Source organism: Typopeltis vanoorti, chromosome 8 (genome assembly GCF_054136105.1).
Source record: "Typopeltis vanoorti isolate ZY-2024b chromosome 8, IOZ_Tvanoo_1.0, whole genome shotgun sequence".
NCBI lineage: Eukaryota > Metazoa > Arthropoda > Arachnida > Uropygi > Thelyphonidae > Typopeltis > Typopeltis vanoorti.
This window is the reverse complement of record NC_143556.1, coordinates 65,919,841-65,943,511: the sequence shown is the minus strand read 5'-3', so window position 1 is coordinate 65,943,511 and position 23,671 is coordinate 65,919,841. Positions and strand designations below refer to the sequence as shown.

The window sequence follows — 23,671 nt, the reverse complement described above, 5'->3', positions numbered from 1 at the left end:
TATCATAAGAAATATCAAATTTCCCAACTATTCTACTAAATGTTGATGTTACATCAGTTAACTTATTATTATTATTTGACACCTCCAGGGAATCCAAAGACTCATCGAGGGAGAGTGTGCCAACAGCATCAAACGATTGGTTCCCTTCCAACTACTAACCGCGCTCAAACTTACTTAACAGAGCTATTAGTAGCAGAGGCGCTACCAATCGACCAACCTTTGCCGGCCAAACTTATATTCCTGTGAGAACATTATCTTCTCAACTACATTTCAATAATACCAATAACCTTTGGGCAGACTGAATCTGTCATTGCCTCATCCATCTTATTTTTGTCCATAATAAAGCTTAATGGTATAACGAACATCAAGAGGAAAAAATACATTTATTAAACTTACTAACATTTTGCTGGTTTTCTACCTGGCATCATCAGAGCACAATGAAACTGTGACAAGCACACAGCACTTAACCAAGTAATTGTAGAAACAGTTTAAAGTGCAACTGATGCCTCATGTCGTTACATGGTATAAGGAGATGAGGTTGTGGTTATCACACCCACAGAGGGTGTGATAACTACAAAGTTAATTCAGAAAAGTCTGGCTTTAGGTCTTAGAATGATAGTCTCCCAGATCTTTGGTAAGTTAATTTGGTTATAAAGTTCCTTGTGAATGCAAGTTAGTCTACTTTGGACAGACTAGTAGATCAGTTAATATAAGTCTTGAAGAACATAAAAATTGTATCCAAGATCCTGTAGAAAGGCTTATACGCTGGTTATACATAATTATTAATTGACTTAAGGAATTCACAACGTACAATAGAATATAATTAAATTAAACTTTAATATATATTTCCAATATTTCAGCAATGTCACGTTACCATTTTCAAAGGAACTTACAATAAAGACACGTGCACACAGGCACTACATACAGTAAATGAGGACGAAACAGGAAGCTATCGTTTCTCCTAAAAGTCCTGATGGTGCCCCATAGTGGGCTATATAGGTATTCTTGGCCATTGGGCTGAAGGTAGTCCATTGGGCATGATGTAGTCTCCCAAATTTGGGGCAGTCTCATGCAACCAAATTTGTTAAGGTTTGGCATGTTTCTTAGGGATGAGGCTGATTCCATGAAAAGGCTTTCAAACTTGAACTTGCTATGGTGTATTATTGTGGCTTTCTTCCATTGTATTCTGTGGCGTGTATCCAGAGCATAGTCTACAAGACCAGAGTGGCTATACTGGTGAAACCGGATGTAGTCCTTGTGTTCTGAAATTCTGATATTTGCTGTCCTACCTGTTTGGCCAAAGTAGGATAGCTTACAGCTGCAAGGGACCTGATATACACCAGGTAGGTGCATCCAAGATCATCTGTCTAGCAAGTCGGGATTGGCAGACCATGCTCTGGATACTTCTTTATATAGGATTAGATCATGCAGAGAAACTGGACCTGAGAACACACATACATTTACACACCAAAATACTAGTGGTGGACAGTAGATAGCATTGGTGTAGATGATGGCAGTGGTGATTCACTGTAGTTTATGGTGGAGACAGAGAGTTGTATAGTAGTTGCCCTCCCTCGATGAGTCTTTTGACTCTTTGAAGGCATCATGTAATAATAATAACAACAGATGGAGAAAAACATCTTTATTACATAGAAGTCATGACAGGTCTGAGAAGCATCACCTATGAAGCACTTTTCCAACCTCAAGAAGGTTAGGAGAGTGTTTCATTATATGGTTGCATTAATTTACCAAAGATCTGGGAGATTATCATTGTAAGACCAAAAAACCAGACTTCTCTGAATTAACTTTGTAATTATCTGACCCACAGAGGATGCCACATAAGGACATTAGGCATCAGTTAAAATTTAGACTGCTTCTACAATTACTTGGTTTAGTGCTGTCAGTTTCATTGTGCTATGATGATGCTGGATAGAAAACCAGCAAATATTTGTGAATTTAATAAATGTATTTTTTCCTCTTGGTGTTGGTTATACTGTTAAGCTTTATTATGGAAACACCTAAACCTTTCTGTATGAATTCAACTTATTCCTGATATTCCTTGCATTGATATCACAGAAATAGTGTATTATCAGTATATGTAGTAGTCTCTCCAAATCTATCACTGCTCTTCCAAATCTTTAATCTGTACTTCACGGCATGCTCTATAAAAGATTTCTTGCATCCTACATGGGAAATCCAGGTCTAACCAAATATCACCATTACTACATGTGCTCAAAGTCATCATACAATATTTAATATCTTAGAAGAGGAGAACTAGGGTGGGCCTCCCATGATGAGTCTTCTGACTCCATAGAGGCCTGAATCATAATAATATTTACTTTGTTTTGACAACAATACAATTTTTTACTTTTAAAAATAACACTCCCAGTGAAATTCAAGATCTGCATCACCCACATTTTTTCTTTATGTAACTCCCACACATGAAAAGTTGCAAACCTAAAAGTTGCAAAAAATCACTGAATGATTAATTCAATTCATATTGTGTTAAACTAATTTCTCAGCTTCATATTCCTCAATGTGATTTTCTTTAAAATTAAGAAAAGTATTACTATTTTCCTGAAATTTTCTGACAAATACTTACGCTGAAGAAGACTGAGACACTTTTAGACCTTGTCCAGAATTCAGTCCATTAACTGGATGAGCACCACTTAGAAGAGGAGAATTAGGTGTTGATGAATCTGACTGTAACTGATGTAGATCCTCCACATCAGACACAGAACCATTCTTATTTTTTTTACTACGTGAGAAAGCTTTACTAAAAGAACTCCTCAGCTATAGATATATAAATAATACATACAGATTACTTATGTATAACATTTATAATAACATTCAAATGTTATTATTAAATTAAAATTAAAAAATTCAATTATAGCATTTTTCAACATAAAAAAACAAAAATATATATTTTTCAAAATTTACTGTTAATTTTATAGGAATATTTTCTGAATTCTTATTATAATGAAATTTTATTGTATTATGCATATGATTATGGTTTTCCTTAGTGCATTCAGTAATAAACCAAAAATTTTACCCAGCCTTTCTTCTTCTTTTTCTTATGTCCACTTGTTTCACTTGACCTTCCTGATGCAGCACTGATACCACTACATGCACTAGACAATGAATTGACACTCGATACAGAATCTGTAGACAACTGTCGTGACATGCTGTGTTCATGATGCACTGTGAAAAATAGTTATAGCAGTGAATATTCATTAGAATTATTACTGGAATGGTAAATTAACTGATAAATTAATAGATAAAAAATCATTTCAAGCTAATAATATACATGTTTGAGTCAAAAGAAGTTTTTAATTAATTTAATTTACTGAAATGACAATATCAGCATAGGAAAAATACCTCTGTTTTTTTGGACGGCTTGGGTTGATTGTAGTGCAAACTTTGACAATCCTGCTTCAGCACTCTGCTTTTTTAAAGCTTCAATTGTATTTCTCAATTCATTAAGTTCTGAATCCTAAAATCAATTTATTAGAAATGTTATATATATATATATATATATGTGTGTGTGTGTGTGTGTGTGTGTGTGTGTGTGTGTGTGTGTGTGTGTGTGTGTGTGTGTGTGTGTGTGTGTGTGTGTGTGTGAACATTCATCCACACAACAAATGATATAGTTTTTCTATAAAAAAACTACATCACTTGCTAACAAACTCAAATGCAAGAAAATAAAGACAAATAGAAATATACATCATGTTCAGATATAAGTAGTAATTAAGAAAATATACAAGTCTCGGCAATATGAATAGCAAAAATGAACAAGAATGAATATATATTCATTTTCTATAGCAATATTACAGAACTTTCTATGTAATATTATCTCTCCCACAGCATATGTGCAAAATAGTGACTAAAAATATTGTGATGCATAGTAGTCATTTATGGAAAATGCATCTACTATATGTTCTGCTCTGAACACAATGTCTTACATATGAGGGTGGTCTGAAAAGTTTTTGGCCTAACAATGAAAAAAATGAATTTATAATTTCAATTTTTTTTTTTCAATATAATCTCCCTTAAGACTAATACATTTATTCCAGTGATGCTCCAGTACCATTATCCCTTCCCTATAGTGGTTCTCAGCAAGATCTGCAAAATACCCCTATAGCTGAAATCACCTCTTGATTCGAAGAAAATCGCTGACCAGCAAGGAAGAGTTTTAGTTTTGGGGAGAGATAGAAGTCAGAGGGAGCTGAATCTGGGGAAAAGGGTGGATGTTCCAACAATTCATAGTGCAGATCCCTTAATTTTCCCATTGCCAAAACACCTTTGTGGGCAGGTGCATTGTCCTGATGAAGGATGATTTTTTTTCTTCTGCAAACTGGGTCTTTTCTCACGAATTTTTTCGTCTAGTCTGGCTAAAAGATCGGAATAATATTCCCCAGTTACTGTTTTACCCTTTTCAAGATAATTAATAAACAAAATGCCTTTAGCATCCCAAAACACCGATGGCATGACCTTTCCTGATGATGGAAACTGACTTTGTCTTCTTTGGAGCTGAACAACTGGCTTCTGTCCATTGTTTTGACTGCTGTTTGGATTCTGGTGTGTAATGGTGAATCCAAGTCTCATCCATAGTAAAAAATCTACACATAAAATCAGTTTTATTCTTGTTAAAATGCTCCAAGCACTATTCAGAGATTTTCATGCGAGTACGTTTTTGATCTGCTGTGAGCAAGCGTGGCACCCATCTTGCACAAAGCTTTTTCATCATTTGCAATTCTTCATGTAAAATATATCCAACACATTTCTTTGAAATGCCTATAGTCTCAACAATTTCATGCACTTTGACTCGCTGGTCATCCAATACCATATCATGTACTTGATCAATGATTTCTGGTGTTGTTACACTTTTTGGCCATCTTTCACATGCATCATCTTCAAGGCTGGTAAGGCCATGTTTAAACAAGGCAACCCATTTCTTAATTGTCGAAAATGAAGGAGAAGAGTGCCCGCAAACTTTCATCAACTTTGAATGAATATCTTTTGGCATTAAATTCTTTTACAAAGAATTTTATAACCACATGATACTCAATTTTATCCATTTCAAGGGATACAGACAACACTTTTTCTTCAGACAGCTGTATAAAACAAACTACTTGATAAAATGACATAAAATTTCACATGGGTGCTTATGACAGATGTACCAACTTAGAAAAAAAAAATCTTGCTGATAGTGTTGCCATCTATGGTTGAGGCAGAGAACTTTTCTGACCACCCTTGTAATAAGCTATAAGTTGCAGGAATTAGGAATTAAGCTTTGCTGTTGTTAACTTTCATTTTCTAGATTTTTTTTTTTTTTTTTTTTTTTGTCCAGCAATATACACACACAAGAAATATATGAAGAAGGTACTGAATCAAACCACAGTGCCATACAGGTTGCACATGACTCCATTTTGGTTTAAAGAATCAGTATAAAATCCAAGTTGAAAGAAGATGCAACTTGATGATGATATGCAAAACTACAAAAAAGTTCAAAGAGGGATCATACTCTTGAATCACACTATGTTCCAGCATGAGAATTTCTCTAACCAACAATTTTGTTTTTTTAGTATTATAGCATGCCACCTACAAGGAGGTCCAAGGACTCACTGCAGAAGGACAATCCATTCCACACAACCCACCATCTACATTACTCATTCCTCTATTTACACATGTCACTATCCATCATCTACACCCAGTATCATTTACTGCTACAAATATTTTCTTTGTCTGTAAATTGTGTGCACGTACTTGGGACAGTTTGCCTGTGTTATCAACAGACTTCGTTACTTAGAATTCATAAAAGTTTCTAACAGAAGGTGAATTCTGTCACCATGCCAGACACATGTAACTTTAAATTCATTCATTGTCAATGCACTTATCACCTTCTCTATGAACATATTCTCTTAACCACCCAAATGGCCATAAAGAGGAAATACATAATATAATTTATGCTTTGTATCCATGTTATTATTTCAATTTCAATGAACATTTCACATCCATGTATTTATTATTGATGTGTAAACATATAAAAGCTGTTGTGGTAGTTAATCCACTACCATCTAGGCAAAATCTGCTTTTTAGTTCTTGCTTATGTACAATTTTGTACAGCTTTCAAAAATGGATTTTTGTTCCTTCTAGCCAACTTTTTGTTGCTTAAGGATCAAAACTAGATAACTGGAAGAAACATAGACTAGTCATCAATAACACAATGTTTCAACAAATATGTGCAAAAATTTACATGGTGGTGAGAGAAGACAAGAAGAAATAAAACTCATATTGACTATGTTATCCATAATGACATAGTCAATAAGACTAAGTGATCAATGATTATAGTCTATTTTATTAATAAAGATATACAAAAAGTTGTGTGGTGATGAAGACACAAGAAAATCTTTATATTATTGTTAATAGTTACATCTTCACAGTGCCGTAACGAGGGCATGGCGAAAGAGGGCCCGCCACAGGCGCAACTAGGTTTGGAGCGCAAAACGTAAAAAATAAAAATAAATAAATAGATATAAAAGTCCACTATTTTATATTGTATTTTTAAATTTCAGCAATACACCACTTTAGACATACAAATTCTGCAACACACTGCAACTCATTTTGATGGGGTTAATAGTAAGTATTTAACATATTGCATTTAGTAAAATTTAACTTGTTACATTTAAATTTTTCAAAATTTTTGTCATTTTTGGGTTAGGGGGTGCGCAAGTTCGACACTTGCCACAGGTGCTTCTTACCCTCGTTACTGTACTGCATCTTCATGCTGGTTCAGGATACAAGAGTATACAGGAGATTTGAAATAGGAAGTAATCGCTTAGTTTTAAGTAGAATAAAAATGAATATCATAACGAAAAGAAAATATGTAAGAAAGTTTTAAAAATAATTAAATACCAACAGCTTTTAGAGGTTAACTGCACACACGACTACAGATATTATTCAAGAAAAAAGTGAGAGTTTGAAAACCAGAAACCAAACTTTGGAGTCTCAGTGATAGTCGGAAGAAAAACATTGATTGATTCAGCTAGGCAAGCGTGTGGTGAAGTTACAAGAATAGAAAAATCCAAACTTCAGAGTTGATGCAAGAAGTTAATGAGGCAGTCTAGGAAAAGAAGAAAGCATATCAAAAGTTCCTTGCAAGTAAGTCAGCAGATGCCCTCAGAGAATTGGAAAAAATTGGAAGTAGTTAAACAAGTCATGGAATGATTCTGGTAAGAATACAGAAGATAAATATCTGGAAGGTGGCAAAATGTTCAAGACTATTGAAGAAACCTTGAAATGGAGGAAAAGTACTGTAAAAATGAATTAGAAATGATAAAGGTGATAGAGAAACTAAGATATTCTGGAAGTCGAGAGTAATTACTTGGAAATGAGATTATTCAAGGAGATTAAGCAGTGACAATATCACAGTGAGACTTATTCAAGAGGGATGCAATCTGGAGTATATATCAATACTTAATGCCATCAGAAAACTGAAATGCAGAAAGGCAGTTGAGTAGATGTGACCAGAAATACTCAAATATGAAGGTATAAAAGTTTTACAGTAGCTACACTGCATAATCCTGCTGTCAATATTCTGCTGGATATGCCTGGAGGGAGTTTGAGTAGTGGTATGTGGTGTGGTACAATTTTCTAGAGTTGATATTATTATTATTTGATAATCTCCATGGAGTAAACAGACTCATCATAGGAGGCCCACTCAACCAGCAACATGTCTATCATAATGAGCTTTGAAGTTATTTATACTACCTGCACTCACAACATATTCAGGCAATGCATTTCACTCACTAACAAATCTCCACATAAAGTCTACTCCTTACACCCTTCTTCACCACATCTTTATACAACTTCCAGGAATGGCCCCTCATTCTTCCCATCTTAACATCCACTCTTTTAATAATTTCTTCTGCATTAATCTGATAGAATCCCTTAACTAACTTGAAGGTCTCTATCATATCTCCTCTTTTCCTCCTACTCACCAATCTCTGTGATCCACATTCTCTCAAGTGCTGGTGTCTCCAGTGACATCAGCACTCCAGAGTCCTGATGTCACTCTAGTTAAGAGGGTCCAAAGATGAATATCTTTGAACCCTCTCTAGTGTTTCCACATCATAATGAAAACTAGGGGACTAAATCTAAGCAAAATAGTCCATATGCAGTCTGACCAATGCCTTATCCCTATATGTCAATGTATATTATAGCAGCAATACAATATGCAGTCTTTGCAACATGTGTGATGTGTTCCTGGAACTTCAGTCCACTGTCTACATCACTCTAAGATCCCAAATCTCATCCCCTTCCTGACATACAGCTCTACCAATACAGTATGTAGCCTTATGTCCCTGCACCCCAAAGTGTAGCACCTTGCATTTATTAATATTAAAACTGTAACCTCACTCATTTGTCTAAGCTAAAAGTCTATTCAAATCTTCTTGTAGAGAATTAACATCAGCACTACTCCTTATAATTTTACCTAACTTTGCATCATCAGCAAACATTTGAAGATCCCCAGTCAATCCACATGAAATATCATTAATAAATAAGTTAAATAGTAGGAATCCAAGAACAGAAACCTGAGGCATGCCACTACTCACCTTCCTTTTCTGAGACATGGCTCCATCATACGCAACTTGGTGGTATTGTTCAGAGAGCCAATCTCCAATCCATCTAACCAGTATACTATTTATTCCTATCCTCTGTAGCTTGTAAACCATTCCTATCCTTCTATATCCTACTATTTCAAGTCCAGACAGTATATAATCCTCAGTCAACCAAGTTTCACTTATGTTTATTATCTTTGGGTATACTGATTCAATCAATGCTACAAACTCAGCCCCCTTTATTTCTGATGTTCCATACATTAGTATATAAGCATAACAATTCTCCACTCTTTGAGGCCATCCCATCAACACAATCACTCTTTACTTTCTCGGATATAGTGCACTTCTCTCTTCATTCCGACCATCCCTGTTTCCCTGATCCTTACTCTGATTTTCATTTATATTCTTGTCATCCCCATCATTTTGCACTGCATCACTTTGCTCTGCTATGATCACTTCCTCACCTTGTATCCATCCTCTTCCCACAACCTGCTTCTCAACTCTCTCTGACTCTTAGTGGTACTAATTTCATATGAACCCTGTGCACTCTTATTAAACAGCAATCGCTCCAAATAACTAATACCAAACACATTCAAATGCATCCCATCAGCTTTGAACCATTCTAACTTCACTTCAAATTCATTCCATACATTCACAAATTGAACACTCTTTGCCAGACACAATTCAGCCATCTTGTCTTTCAGTATCATTGCTCTCCTTCTCAGTTCACTATCATATCTGGACAGCAAGCTAACAGCTTCCCCATGACACTATTATCCTTCACTTCCTGCAACAACTTCCTCAAATCCCTTTCCAATGTATGTTATTTCCAATGGCTTAGTAAAGAATCCATTACTGTATATTCCATATCCCTTCGAATTTTAATTCACACACCACCATGAAGAGTCAAGTAAAGAGAAACAGACTAGATGCAGAAAAAAGACAAAACCCCCAAAACAACTAAGTAGAGAGAATTATAAAAGTTATTGTGGCTTCATATTCTGTATATGCATCAAGAACTGGCTCTAAGGGTTTTTTTTTTTGCTTCTCCAAACAAAAATATTTTTTCGTCTTTTCACTTAATTGTGTTTATTATTTTTATTTATTTATTCATTGATGTTCCAACAGTATTATAATGATGGAATGCCACCTTTGTAAATGTGCTGCTCCAAGCCTGCGCTTATTGGTTCCTAAAGCTGTGTCTAAAGTTCACTGATGAGAAACTTATTTTAAAAAAAATAAAAAAATCTAAACAGTATTCATTATGAAATGAATTATTAATTGCTGCCCAATATTTCACTGTTATCATCTAATTAAACCAAAATACTTTAGGAATCCAATAATTTATATACTTACTTTTTGTTCTGAACTGGCAGTAAGATGCTGAAGTCGACTTGTCATGTTTGAAAGGGACTGTTCAAATGCAGCTACCATATGAGCCTGTAATAAAAATTTTACAGATGATAATTATTTATACTGTTTAAAACTTAAGCTCTTATTCTACTCTTTTTACAGATTATATTAGGTGTTTCAGATACTAATACCAAGTAAAACATCTTGAAAATTGAAGTTACTATTTTTACTATTTATTTACCATTATTAAAAAACATAGTATTAATGACTCCGTTACTTTTAAAACCATCATGATTTGGGTTATTCATATAACAAAAGATTAAAAAATATTTTATATAAAACCCAGTTGTGCAACAATACACATGCAGTCAACACTGTTGAAATCTTTTCCCATATGAGTGAATTTTTTTTTTTTTTTTTTTTTTTTTTTACACGCTCGTAAAAATCAACTTAATGATTTAAGAAAAAAATAAAATAAAATAAAACAAATTTTGAAAGTTTATTTTTCACTTGGTTAGACTATAATAAATTTAGTTTGCTCCTTTATCCAAGTGTGAGCAAACAAAGTTTGCACCTGAAAGTATCTTCAGGACTGGGGTAAGGTGGTACAACACCGGGTAACTTGTTGCAAAGGTGGAGCAAGCTAACATCACTCCTATCTCAGTATCTCCCATAATGCAAACCACATCTCCTTGCAGATATGTATAATGCTATGCATTAAGGAAAGGGCCACTACCCAGACTAGTTTCGACCTTTATTAAGGTCTCTTCAGTGGGAGCCAGGCAAAAGTGGAGATACCAGGCAAGGTCATCTCTACCTATAGAAGTTGCCAAACAGTGTGCCACCTTTTTATTAAATTACTCTGGATTTAGAGAAAGATGTTGAAAGTTTATTTTTCACTTGGTTAGACTATAATAAATTTAGTTTAATCCTTTATCCAAGTGTGAACAAATAAAGTTTGCACCTGAAAGTATCTTCAGGACTGTGGTAAGGTGGTACAACACTGGGTAACTCGTTGCAAAGGTGGAGCAAACTAACATCACTCCTATCTCAGTATCTCCCATAATGCAAAACACATCTCCTTGCAGATATGTATAATGTTATCTCATCTTCCTTATACCCTCTTTTACCTTGCGGTGTCGGGGGTCCATTGATCATCGGACCTCACTCCGTTTACAGGATAAGGTGGTCAGCATTATGCCCTGGTGTATCCTATGGCCTGTAGCAATGAGTTCTCAAGGCCAGTTTGCCTGCTTTGCGGGATGAAAAACCCCAGAATAAACTGGGGAAAAAATCCTGCTGTCCACGCCCAAGACTGGCTAACTTGGCTATGGCTGAGGAAGATCCTTCAGCTCCTCACGTCACCGACGGGAATCGAACCTAGGACACTCCTTCCCCAGGCATATGGTTGCGAAGCACATAGCCACTAGGCTAACCGCGCGGACTGTATAATGTTATGACCCTGCTAATGCTTCTGCCTGGTATCTCCACTTGGGCCTGGCTCCCACTGAAGAGACCTCAATAAAGGTCGAAACTAGTCTGGGTAGTGGCCCTTCCCTTAATGCATAACATTATACATATCCACAAGGAGATGTGTTTTGCATTATGGGAGATACTGAGATAGGAGTAATGTTAGCTTGCTCCACCTTTTGCAACGAGTTTCCCAGTGTTGTACCACCTTACCACAGTCCTGAAGATACTTTCAGGTGCAAACTTTGTTTGCTCACACTTGGATAAAGGATTAAACTAAATTTATTATAGTCTAACCAAGTGAAAAATAAACTTTCAACATCTTTCTCTAAATCCAGAGTAATTTAATAAAAAGGTGGCACACCTTTTGGTAACTCCTATAGGTAGAGATGACCTTGTTAATGCTTCTGCCTGATATCTCCACTTGGGCTTGGCCCCCACTGAAGAGACCTCAATAAAGGTCGAAACTAGTCTGAGTAGTGGCCCTTCCCTTAATGCATAACATTATACATATCTGAAAGGAAATGTGTTTTGCATTATGGGAGATACTGAGATAGGAGTGATGTTAGCTTGCTCCACCTTTGCAACGAGTTGCCCGGTGTTGTACCTCCTTACCTCAGTCCTGAAGATACTTTCAGGCGTAAACTTTGTTTGCTCACACTTGGATAAAGGATTAAACTAAATTTATTATAAAATAAAATATAATTTTAAAAAAAAAATATATATATATATATACAGGGTGTTCGGGATAAATTTGACATATTTATAATTAATTATATTTTTCCGTAAGTTACATGTATTAACACACACTTCTCTTCATTTAAAAGTTTGGACCCTTCTTCATTCATATACAAGATGTCAGAAAGGATGGATAGCTGGAACCCACCTGAATCATGGAAGAGAATAACTTGTATCATGATGATTCGTGCCGGCCATCAAAATAAGGATATTACGACTGCTGCCCAATGCTCCCTGAATACAGTAAAAACAATCAGGCATGAACTAGAGACTTGCAATGGTGACTACGAGGATGTAGCAAGAAAAAAGATCCCTAGCAGGCGATCTGATTGCGTTCGTACAGCAGAATTCCTCGCAAATCTGCAGGAACAGGTGTTGAAGAACCCTGGCACTGGAATTCGGGCTTTGTTCGTGGAGTTGCTAACTGTAGTCAAGCCCTGGATAACAAGGGTAGCCAATGGTAGGCCGTATGTATGGCAGCAGGATTCGGCCCCTTGCCACACCTCTGGGAAAAGTCAAAAATGGTTGTCTGAAAATTTCTACGACTTCACCAGTCCAAATGTTTGGCCTCCAAACTCCCCAGACCTTAACCCCATGGATTATTTTGTATGGGGCGCAGTTGAAAAAGACACCAATCGCACTTCCAGTAATACAAAAGCCCAGTTAATGGATAAAATTAAAACAGTTTTTGCGGCCCTTCCCAGGGAGACTGTAGCATCAGCTTGTTCGAGGTTCCGAAGCAGGATTGAAGCTGTGATTGATGCTAATGGTGGTTATTTTGAGTAAATCTTGTTGATAGTATTGTAATTAACTCTGCCTGTAATGTTTTTTGTCAATTCATTAAATTTAATAGATACAAAGAAGATTTTCTTTTTCCTTACGAAACTGTCAAATTTATCCCGAACACCCTGTATATATATTCAATGAAAACTATCATAAAAATTAGACATGAATAACATTTTCATAATCAGAGTCTGGATGATGCCACAGAAAAACTGTTAGCTGATAGAGATGGACAGGATGAAATATTGATTTGGATGTTATTAGACTTGGAAATGAGAAGAGTGATGGCAAAGATTTTTTTTTTTTTTTTATGTGATTCCCATGCAAAGTTGGGAATATAGAATTACCGACCTTTCATGGGAATTAATTATTTCATGTAAATAATAAAAGAAATCCAAAAGGATTTTTTATTTTATAATATTTTAAATTTTATTTTTTAATATATTTTATTTTTTTTACATATCTGGAAACTCTGCTCTAGAGACAAGACATGGAACTTTTTCAAGACACTTCAGGCTTCCAATGTCAAAGTGAATGATAATCTCACACCAAGCAATGAAATGCATCTTCTATCAAGAACAAACATCTTTGCCTGTAGCTAGTTTTGAGCCCACAACCAGCTAGATGGAGAGTGGGTATGTCAACCACTCTCCATCTCCACTATCAAACCAACCATTCCTTGCCACAAAGGATTGAGCATATTCTGGATCTTTTCATTTTATGTCTTTGAAAAGATTTCTTCCCTTTGTCTGAATTGTCATTAAGTTTAGCATAACACACACACACACTTTTGAACTGAGTCTTCCATCCACCCAATTAATAATTTTTCAATGTCATAAATAGCACTAGAATGCTTTTTTTATTATTGTAAATTACAATAACTACTAAATAATAACTACTAAATTAGAGTCAGTCACTTGCTTCCTGAGTGTTTTTTTTTTTTTTTTTTTTACTATATGAAGCCTTTTTTATTATGAGATAACATATGACAAGTATGGACAAAATTAAAAAGAAATAAGTGGGTTTTGCAATAGCATGCTTGTATAGTTGTTCGAATATGGTCTGGGAAGGAAACTTTTATAAAGCCTTTTCAACAGAAGGTGAACCAATAGTCTCATACAAAGATGATATTTTTCCTCCTACAAAATAATTCCATTAACCACACACAATACACTACTTTCATGGCCTTAGTTGTCTCATCTATCTAGAGCAATTGTGTACAGCAACACTATTCATTATCATAATATCTAAACCTCAAGTGTTTTTTTGCTAATTTACTGTAGCCAATTCATTATCATTTGAAATTTGGGGCCTTCATAGTGCAAATGGAAAAATGATGGGATGTGATTTCAAGTGAAATGACTTGAATTCAATTCTTGTCATGATCAGCAGACCTTTTTATCAAGATGAGTTAATCAATCAAATATGGAGGGTGCAGGATTTTCATCACACAAAACAGCCAGAATGCTTGGTCTGACGGAGCAATACATCGTTTGAATCACGTTCAACAGTGGCCGTGATTCCCGAGAGCTATAGGTTATTCCCACCTTATGTGACCGCTATTCATAAGTAGTAGTATAGAAATAGAAGACACGACACAATATAAATAAAATAATAATAATTTTAATTAAGAAAAGATTTTTGGAAAATTTTCTAGTGTTCTTTCCTTTTTCTTTGGGGGGGGGCAGAGCCCCTTGGCCCCCTCCTTGGGTGCACCACTGTACCAGAACATGCAGTGTGATATGGTGTTGAGTGGATAGCTTTCCATGATGCTCCTTCAGACTTTATGGAGGTGCCATGTGGTAGTAGAATAATATTTTTATTACTCTGAATTGATCTCCATAAACTACTACAAATGACTACTACAAATGACTAAAAACAATCCAATTTAAACCATGACAAATTTTAGTAAGCATCCTTAATATTAAATAAATTTCAATAAAAGCTACTCAGCCAGAGCAAACTTGCTATGTGAGAAAGGACAAACGAAATCTAATAAATCATTGTCCAATGCTTGAGTTTGAATCCCACTGAAGAACCTCTAGACTGGCTTTTCAACTCAAAACGAGTTAGTCTCATTCAGTTAACACACACACATGCAGAAAATATAATTATTATTATTATTACAGGCAACTCCAAGGAATTCTTAGACTCATCAAGGGAGGCCCTAAACAACTACTCAACATCCACACAGTATCTATCATACTTTCCCTTAAACTCATTCACAGTCATGGCACCCACAACAGACTCTGACAACTTATTCCACTCATTCACCACTCTCCAAGTAAAAAACCTAGTTCTAACACCCTTGCTAACCACACTCTTGCCCAGTTTTCATGGATGGCCCCTAGTCCTTCCACTACCAGTCCTGTTCTGAAAAATATCCTCTGAATTAATCTTATAGAAACCCTTCAGTAATTTGAATGTCTCAATCATATCACCTCTTTTCTGCCTATCAACCAATTTCTGGAACCCACAAATCATCAACCTGTTCTCATAAGGTTCATTCCATAGACCTGCTATCATCTTGGCCACTCGCTTCTGGATCCTCTCCACCTCCTCCCCGTCAAGAAGAAACCCTGGCACCCAGATCTGGGCACAGTAGTCGAGATGAGGGCTTATCAAGGCTCAATACAGAGGAACAATAACTTGCTTGTCTCTGCTCGTCAAAGTATTCTTCAGTAACCAAGTGATTTGATGAGCTCATTTAGCCATTTTTGCAATGTGCCCCCTAAACTTCAACTCCCTATCCACCAACACTCCCAACTCCCTGGCCTCATCAATCTCCTGGAGTACAGTTCCAACAATGTGGTATACTGCTGCTAATCTTTTCACCCCGAAATGCATAACCTTACATTTTGTCACATTAAATTGACATCCATTCTCCTTAGCCCAGAACTCCAATCTATCCAAATCATCCTGCAAGATTCGGCATCTGCATTCACTATTGCCCTACCCAACTTTGCATCATCAGTGAACAAATGAACTGTTCTCCTTAGATCTTTTCCTGTATTGTTAATGAACAAATTAAACAGCAGTGGGCCAAGAACAGAACCCTGCGGCACACCACTAGTCACAGGCCATCTTTTGGACTCTACCCCTGAATAAACTACTCTCTGATATCTCTCCATCAACCACCCTCCTATCCATCTCACGAACCCTATATCCATTCCCATATGTTGCAGTTTACTGATTAGAATTCCATGGGGTATCCTGTCAAAGGCCTTAGCAAGGTCCAGCAGTATCACTGCATACCCATTAGATGATATTTGACCAGAAATGCTGAAGTATGGTGGTATAAGATAGTTCAGAAAGCCTGGACACAGGGACGAATTCCCGATGATTGGAGTAGAGCTCTCATAGTACCCATATATAAAAAGGGAAATAAAACTGAATGTGAGAATTACAGAGGTATTTCCCTACTGAGTGTTCCTGGCAAGATCTATGCAAGTATACTTGAGAAACGGTTGAGAAGAATTGTGGAAGAAAAGCTTGGTGAAGAACAAGCTAGATTCAGGCCAAATAGAGGCTGTCAGGATCAGATCTTCACTTTACAACAAATAGTGGAAAAAGTATGGGAATATAACAAAGATCTGTATTTAAGTTTTATCGATTTGGAAAAGGCATATGACAAGGTGGCAAGAGAGAAACTATTCAATACGCTACTATATGGTATCAATGGGGCATTATATCAAGCAATACTTAGTCTTTATTTCAGTTGTAAGTCAGCAGTTAGAATTGAAGGAAGTATAGGAAGATGGTTTAATGTTAAATCTGGTGTGAGACAAGGATGTACATTATCCCCTCTGTTATTCATTATCTATATGGATCACATTATGAAAGAAAGTGGTATTAAACATGATATCAAAATTGGAGATGTTAATATCAGCTCTTTGCTTTATGCAGATGATGTCATACTTCTAAATAAATCTGCTACCAGTCTGCAAGATTCTCTGACTAAATTGAATAACTGTTGTAATAGATATGGTATAAAGGTCAGCAATAAAAAGACAATGAAAATAGGCAGAATCATTGAAAATGTCAACTGCGTTGTGAATGGAGAACCTGTGGAACAAGTGAAACATTTCAGCTACTTAGGCACGATTTTTACTGAAGATGGTAAATTAAATATAGAAATAGACAACAGAATCAGCAAAGCTGGTATGGCAGGAAGTTAACTGAATAAATTCATATGGAATAAGAGACAAATTAGTCAGAACACTAAATTAGCTGTATACAAGACAGTGTTCAAACCAGTTTTAACTTATGGATCTGAGAGCTGGGTCAGAAGTAAAATACTTGACCAAAGACTAGAGACCGCAGATATGAGAGTCCTGAGAAAGATTAGAGGTGTGAACAGATGGCATCAATGGCAATATCATATTAAAAACGAGGATATTAGGAAAGAACTTGACATTGTCAGCATCCAAGAATGCGTTAGCAGAGCTAATCTCAGGTGGTATGGTCACTTAAACAGAATGGGCAAAGAAAGATTAGCAAAACAAGTGTTCTCTGCCAGGTTGGCAGCAAAACGACCCAGAGGAAGACCAAGATATAGGTGGATTGATACGGTACAAAGTGCCTGATGATAGAAATATAAGATCTGATAACGTTGGAGTCTTGTCAAGTAACAGACTGATTTGGAGGAAAATTGTAGATAGGAAGGTAGTAATGATGTAATTTTTTTTCATGTAGCACTATCATATCCTGTACACCCCTTGAGGGTACATGGCAGGAATTTGATGATGATGAGTTCAGCTGTCACTGTGTTATAAAACGTAAGCAAGTTAGTGAGGCATGATCTACCCTTCACAAAACCATGCTGTCCCCCATACAGTATCCCAATTTCATCTATCCATTCCTGTATTTTTCTCTTGATTACTTTCTCCAAAACCTTGACAACGACTCCTGATATGCTGATCGGTAGGTAATGGCCTCATAACTTCAGCCAAAATTCAAAAACAACTCTCCATGATCCAGAATCTGAGGCTTTACATTTTCATAGTAGTTTTATGCCATTTTTAATTAGATAATTTTGTAAACATTTACTTGAATAAATTGATTTTTTTTTCCAAATTGAAATGCAATATTCTCCTACCATTTGTATTTCTCTTTGAGCTCCCCATTGATGAAATGAACAACCACTGAAACTCCTCAGGATGGATTCACTTTAGTTTTAGATGGTGCGAAGTATTTTTTCTTAGAGAAGGACAAGCATCGTTAATATAATTTAATTCAGTTTTACAGTAATGGCATTTATCTCAAATGTTCAATTTGTATTATCATTCAAAAATATATAGATGGATTTCATTTTTAATCATTTAACTAGGGATGTGTTTTTTTTTCGCCTAATTTTTTGTCGAAACGATTTTCTCTATCGCTATCCCCCTCGAAGTCTCTACCGATTACATCAACTTGGTAAACATCTATCAATTAATTAGCATTACTTAAAAAGTGAGAAGACCCCCTCCCACCCCATACATATACACACTCCCTTATAATATATCAGTCACGTCAAGCAGGCAACCTAAGCGGAAGACAGAGGACGTTAATCTTGACAATAATGGGTTCTGGTGGACTTAACAAAGGAAGTATTCATAAACTTCTCAAGCGAACAGACAATCACCCCGTGTTAGAATGGAGTCTTGAGTGATATAGAATGGAGTTTTCACTGCCACAAGGCTGCCTTTGTAAGCTTACCAGCCATATGGAAAGCATGATAAAAGCGTTCATCAATTTGACCTTGGTCGCGTTATTTCTGAGAAAGCTTTACGATCACTTTCTAAAGCATTCATCCTCATAATTCTATCTCAGAAGTTATCACGCCTTTAATCGCATTAATCTTATTTACTGTCCTCCTGAACCTTGAGGACTTAATAAAAAGACCGCCTGCGTACATTTATTTCGCGACGATTTATGCAAGAACATAGACAGAATCAAACGGTATAATAATGAATGTAAATTCATTAAAAAAAAAAAGGGGGGGGGGGTGGATATACAGAAAATTGCATTACACAAGGGAACGAGGCATGAGATTAAAATTAATATTTAAATTTAATGTCATAATTTTGGGAATTAATCCTTATTTGCAGTTTTATAGGATTTGAGCCCGTAACACGCGCCAGCGGATAAAAATACGCAAGAAGTATAGAGAAAGGTCTAATCACCTCTCGCTGCGACTTACATCGGCACGTTAAAGTCTCAACGCGATTACAAATGTCTACAGTGGTTTTAAACCGTTCGCCAGCGGATTAGGCCACAGGGTGTGCAGTTATTGAATGAGCGCAATTATTCTTTTGCACATGCATTTTACATAAGGAAACATTTAATCACTACCGAAACGCTACATCAATAATCATATAACAACAGGAAACCAAAAAATCAGAAAACTCACTCTTAATATTATATTCTCAAAACGTAAACCTGTCATCGACAGGACCGTTGTTAGGGTATATGTACATATAGGATTAAAAACAAACAAACAAAAAAAACTATTTTTGTACAACCCATAGCTAACTGTATTATCTAAATAACAATAAATGGGCCTATTATTATTAATAATACGGCTATTATAGCCTGTTTTTGTTTAGGAGTGTCCCTTATTTTAAATACATTGGCTATTTTTACTCAAAAAAAAATTATATATATATATATATATATATATATATATATATATTAGGGCATTATGGTTGTTTATAAACAACCTTCAGCAGGAACATGGAATTTGAAGACATCCTAGTATCAAAACAAAATTTTTCCTCCTCTTTTATTCTGCTATAATTGCCTTTAATACTCACTCACAATGCCCTAAAATTATATATATATATATATAATTTTTTTTTTTGTAAAAAATAGCCAATGTATTTAAAATAAGGGACACTCCTAACCAAAAACAGCCGTAATAATAATAATAATAATAATAATAGTGTTTAAGAGGAGTAGCACCTAAGAAATGGACCTGTTCGTTATGCATGGAAATAAAATAATACTTAAAATTATCAAACAGCTGATATTTCAAACTAAAAAATTCACTTGCCTGAATAACAGAAAACGGACGATGTTTTGATTTGCGATGACAGGAGTTAACTGAAGGTTTTGAACTAACTTTCCGTTTTTCCTCCCAGAGTGGTTCTCTTTCGGATCGAGAATTTGTGTAACTAAAAGAATGCCTTCTATTCCAAGCAGAAGAAACGTTATTGTAGACATTACGAATCCATGTTTCTCGACCGTTCTGAATCCTGCATTCCGAAATGTTGTCAAGAGTTCCGTAAGTTTCCTGAATGGTATTGAGTAGTCCATTCCTCTCTATCGGCTTTGTCCGTATGTCAGCTTCATCCGACAATGATTCAGTGTCAGAAGTATGAAAGGGCAAAGGATACCCCCCATAAAAGTCTGGAAAAGAAGGACGAGTCGTTATCGGATAAAAGTCCTCTAATTGATCGATTCCGTAGTATCTTTCGGCGGCTCCTTGTCGAGTATACACAGTTCGTTCGGCGATGGATAAAGTTGCATAGTTGTGTGGTACACAGTTGTCCGATTCCCTATCCTCTTTATTAGACTTGCGAAAGCGACGAGGAAGGGTCACATAATGCTTCAAATAGGACATGTTTACATGTTATTGAAGCGCTTATAAGATTTTTCTGGAATGTGTATTCGATTCCAATTGAAGCACGTGGTAGTTCTTATTCTGCAGTAATACATGTTAACTAATAAAATCCACAGTTACGGAAAACTGTAGGCCAGATAGCAAAAAATAAAAAATAAAATAAAATAAAATAACAAGTCCAAACGAACATTAGCGGCTTATTAATTTCTGGATCGGATTCTAGATTTCAGCTTTTTAGAGTCGTAGTGCACTGTTCAATGCATTCATAATGGTAATTAGAGAAGGAACTGTGCAAAGGTTAGGTTACTATACATGAGCGTAAGCATGCAACCAAAAATACTCTGAATGACAGATACGGGCTATCCGTTCACTGCACTCTGGATGCTCGCGCTGCCGCTGTCACCGAACTCTGTGTTTCATCAGGGCAAGGACATAATCGCACGCCTTCTACCCTCCTCTCCATCTCAAGTAAATGGGTTCGTTCGCTTTTCAGCTCCCTGTCTCTTTCATAGTGTTAAATATATATGGAGTAAGAGCAGGGAAAGTTTTGGAGAATGCGAGGGTGGGTGTAAAGAAAAAAAAATATGCATTACAGCTTTAAGAATGTCATTGTAAGTAAAGCAGGAAACAGAAAGGCAAAGGGGTGAAGGAGAAGCATTTAACTGCTTAATAGCTAGTTAAGAAAATATGTGCAAGCTAAACAGTTTTAGGCTAGTACTGAAGAAGACAGAGAAAACTGCAAAGTATTTAAAAAGCAATTATATTAAATAAATAATAAAAAAAAAAACAGCGCACTCTATTCAAAGCGATATTCGAGCAGAATGAATTAGTCTTCATTTAATGACACGTTTTAATGCAGCAGACGATTTTTTTTTCCTAATTGCACAATGTCTCCAAACGAACGAAAGCCATGAACCCCCCCCCCAAAAAAAAATTCCGCTGTTATTTTATAATTACTTATTAGTCTGGGGATTGCTGTATTCGCACTGCAAGTTTATTTCTAATAAGAAGTAGCTCCCAACTCGGTTTAAACAACGGGCAGCAGCTTAATTAACAACACATCTTAATTTTTTCAGTTCTTGTCTTAAAGTGCAGATGATAACGTATAGTACTTTTGGTCGGAAGGAATGGAACCTAGGTTCAATTCTAGTCGTAGTATGAGAAGGATGAGCTTTTGAAACAGAGGGGTAAGTTAACCGATCTCATACAAAGATGACAGATTTTTTTCCCCCTCCAGGAATCGTGTTTTTTACCAGTATAACGTGCTGGTCAACAAAAGAACTCACGCAATTTATAGGCATAATACGCTCGCCTAATAGTCTTGGTTACTTTGGTGTAATCTAAACAATCAACCTTCTCGTAAAATACGAATCAAAATACTGAGTGTTATCAATCTGTAAACTTCTGTATGCTCCATACTTCTCCAAATAATATTCATTGTCATTCCTAGAAACTATGCAATATCTGGTCTCATGATGCAAAAAAAAAAAAAAAAAAGATTGATTTCACATCACCATTAACCACTACTTGGCATTTGTCGGTTTCGGCTACTGTTAATTGCCTGTTGTCCAGTTCGTATGTCTGTTGTAAAGACTACAGTTTCAGGGAGGCAAAATCCTTACGATTTATTTTTGTATCGGTTGCTTTAAATTAATATCAATTTCCATATTTGGAAATTTCCATCTAATTCAATTTCCATCAAGAAATCTCATTATGCTTTCGGTCTTCTTACTCGCGTTTATGTGCAATAATATTTTCGTGTTGACTGCTTTAATATTTCTTTGTATACTTTCAAACAAAAGTCTAACTTGCGTGATGTTGGCTAATGTGTAAAGGTGACGCTTGGGCTTTGCAATATGGCCAACTGCGATTATGTATCGACCGAGTTCTTGGAACAGGCCATGAGACTGGCCATTGATTACACGAGTTGACCATAATTATACGAGTGTTAGCGATAAGAAGTTGTTGAATGGAGAGCCTCAACGCCGTTTTCAAGAAACAACGTGAAAATCGAAGAAAACATAAATGAATGAATAATATGACCAATTTGCAAAAAAAAAAAAAAAAAAAACGTTAATACGGTTACTAATATTATATTCGATTCATGTTAAATGCAGGTTATTGCAACAATAAATAACTCTTCCATCGCACGTTTCGCTTGCATCAAATCATATTTATTTTCTTTAATTGTTTGAAATCAAAATAAGGTCAGTCAAACAAAGAACTATTGAGAAATGAATTAACTAAATTAATTAAAATTGTTCCGAATACGCAGCATTTAAATTCAAATTTCAATTTCAAATTTCAAAAGAGCAATTTGAAACCCTTACAATTATGGCTTACAAAGATATTTTCAAGTACTTTACTAAAGGTTAGTGACCATATAACAAATTGCAGCAGACGAATATGTATTCAACATGTCTTTTTATTTCCAAATAGGCTTGCCTCTTTTGGTATTTTGTATCTTTCTTATGGTATCTTCGATACCATAAGAAAGATGCACTGCTTCACGAAAACAGTGCAGACTGAAATATCTGATGAATCTCGATCAAATGTCATATACTGCAGTCACTATAGCAATACCATGGGTGAGGACTGGTAACTGGTGTATGGTCTCTGGGTCATTTTCTGTTTTTCAAACAAAAATAATCATTCATCTCTATACTATAAAAATAGTATAGAGATGAATGATTATTATTGTTTTGTTTTTGAATAATTTAATAAGAAATCCAGCAATCAAATCTGTGTTTCTTTTTGACTACGCTATTCTTAAATTTTATTTCATAACTCCCATTCCATGGCCTTAGTTTATGGACACAGCTGTAATAGGAAGGGGAGGTGGCACAAAACTATACTCTCACCAGAGAAGAGCGTGCCGAAATTAACCATATTATTCGCACTTTCCAGGGAGGCACAACTGTTTTCCATTCCTACTTATAAAATGCGCACATGTTTCAGCAAAAGAAACATGTGCGCATGTTTCTTTTGATAAGAAGAAACATGCGCACTTTTCAATAACTTCTTTTTGATTTAATAAAAAGAACCTATTTCATTTTACAACATAATGTTTTAAAGATATATACCAGGTAATTTTATTGAG

The 23,671-nt window shown here is 35.7% G+C and overlaps 1 protein-coding gene across 1 annotated transcript in view; it reads right to left on the bottom strand.

Moving 5' to 3' along the window:
* Positions 1-23,671, bottom strand: part of LOC150104065 (uncharacterized) — a 387,411-nt gene that overhangs the window by 197,915 nt on the left and 165,825 nt on the right. Inside the window, 4 exon segments of the mRNA XM_090396391.1 lie at positions 2,603-2,793; positions 3,053-3,201; positions 3,379-3,493; positions 9,978-10,061. Of these exon segments, the coding sequence (XP_090252517.1) occupies positions 2,603-2,793; positions 3,053-3,201; positions 3,379-3,493; positions 9,978-10,061 (539 nt within the window).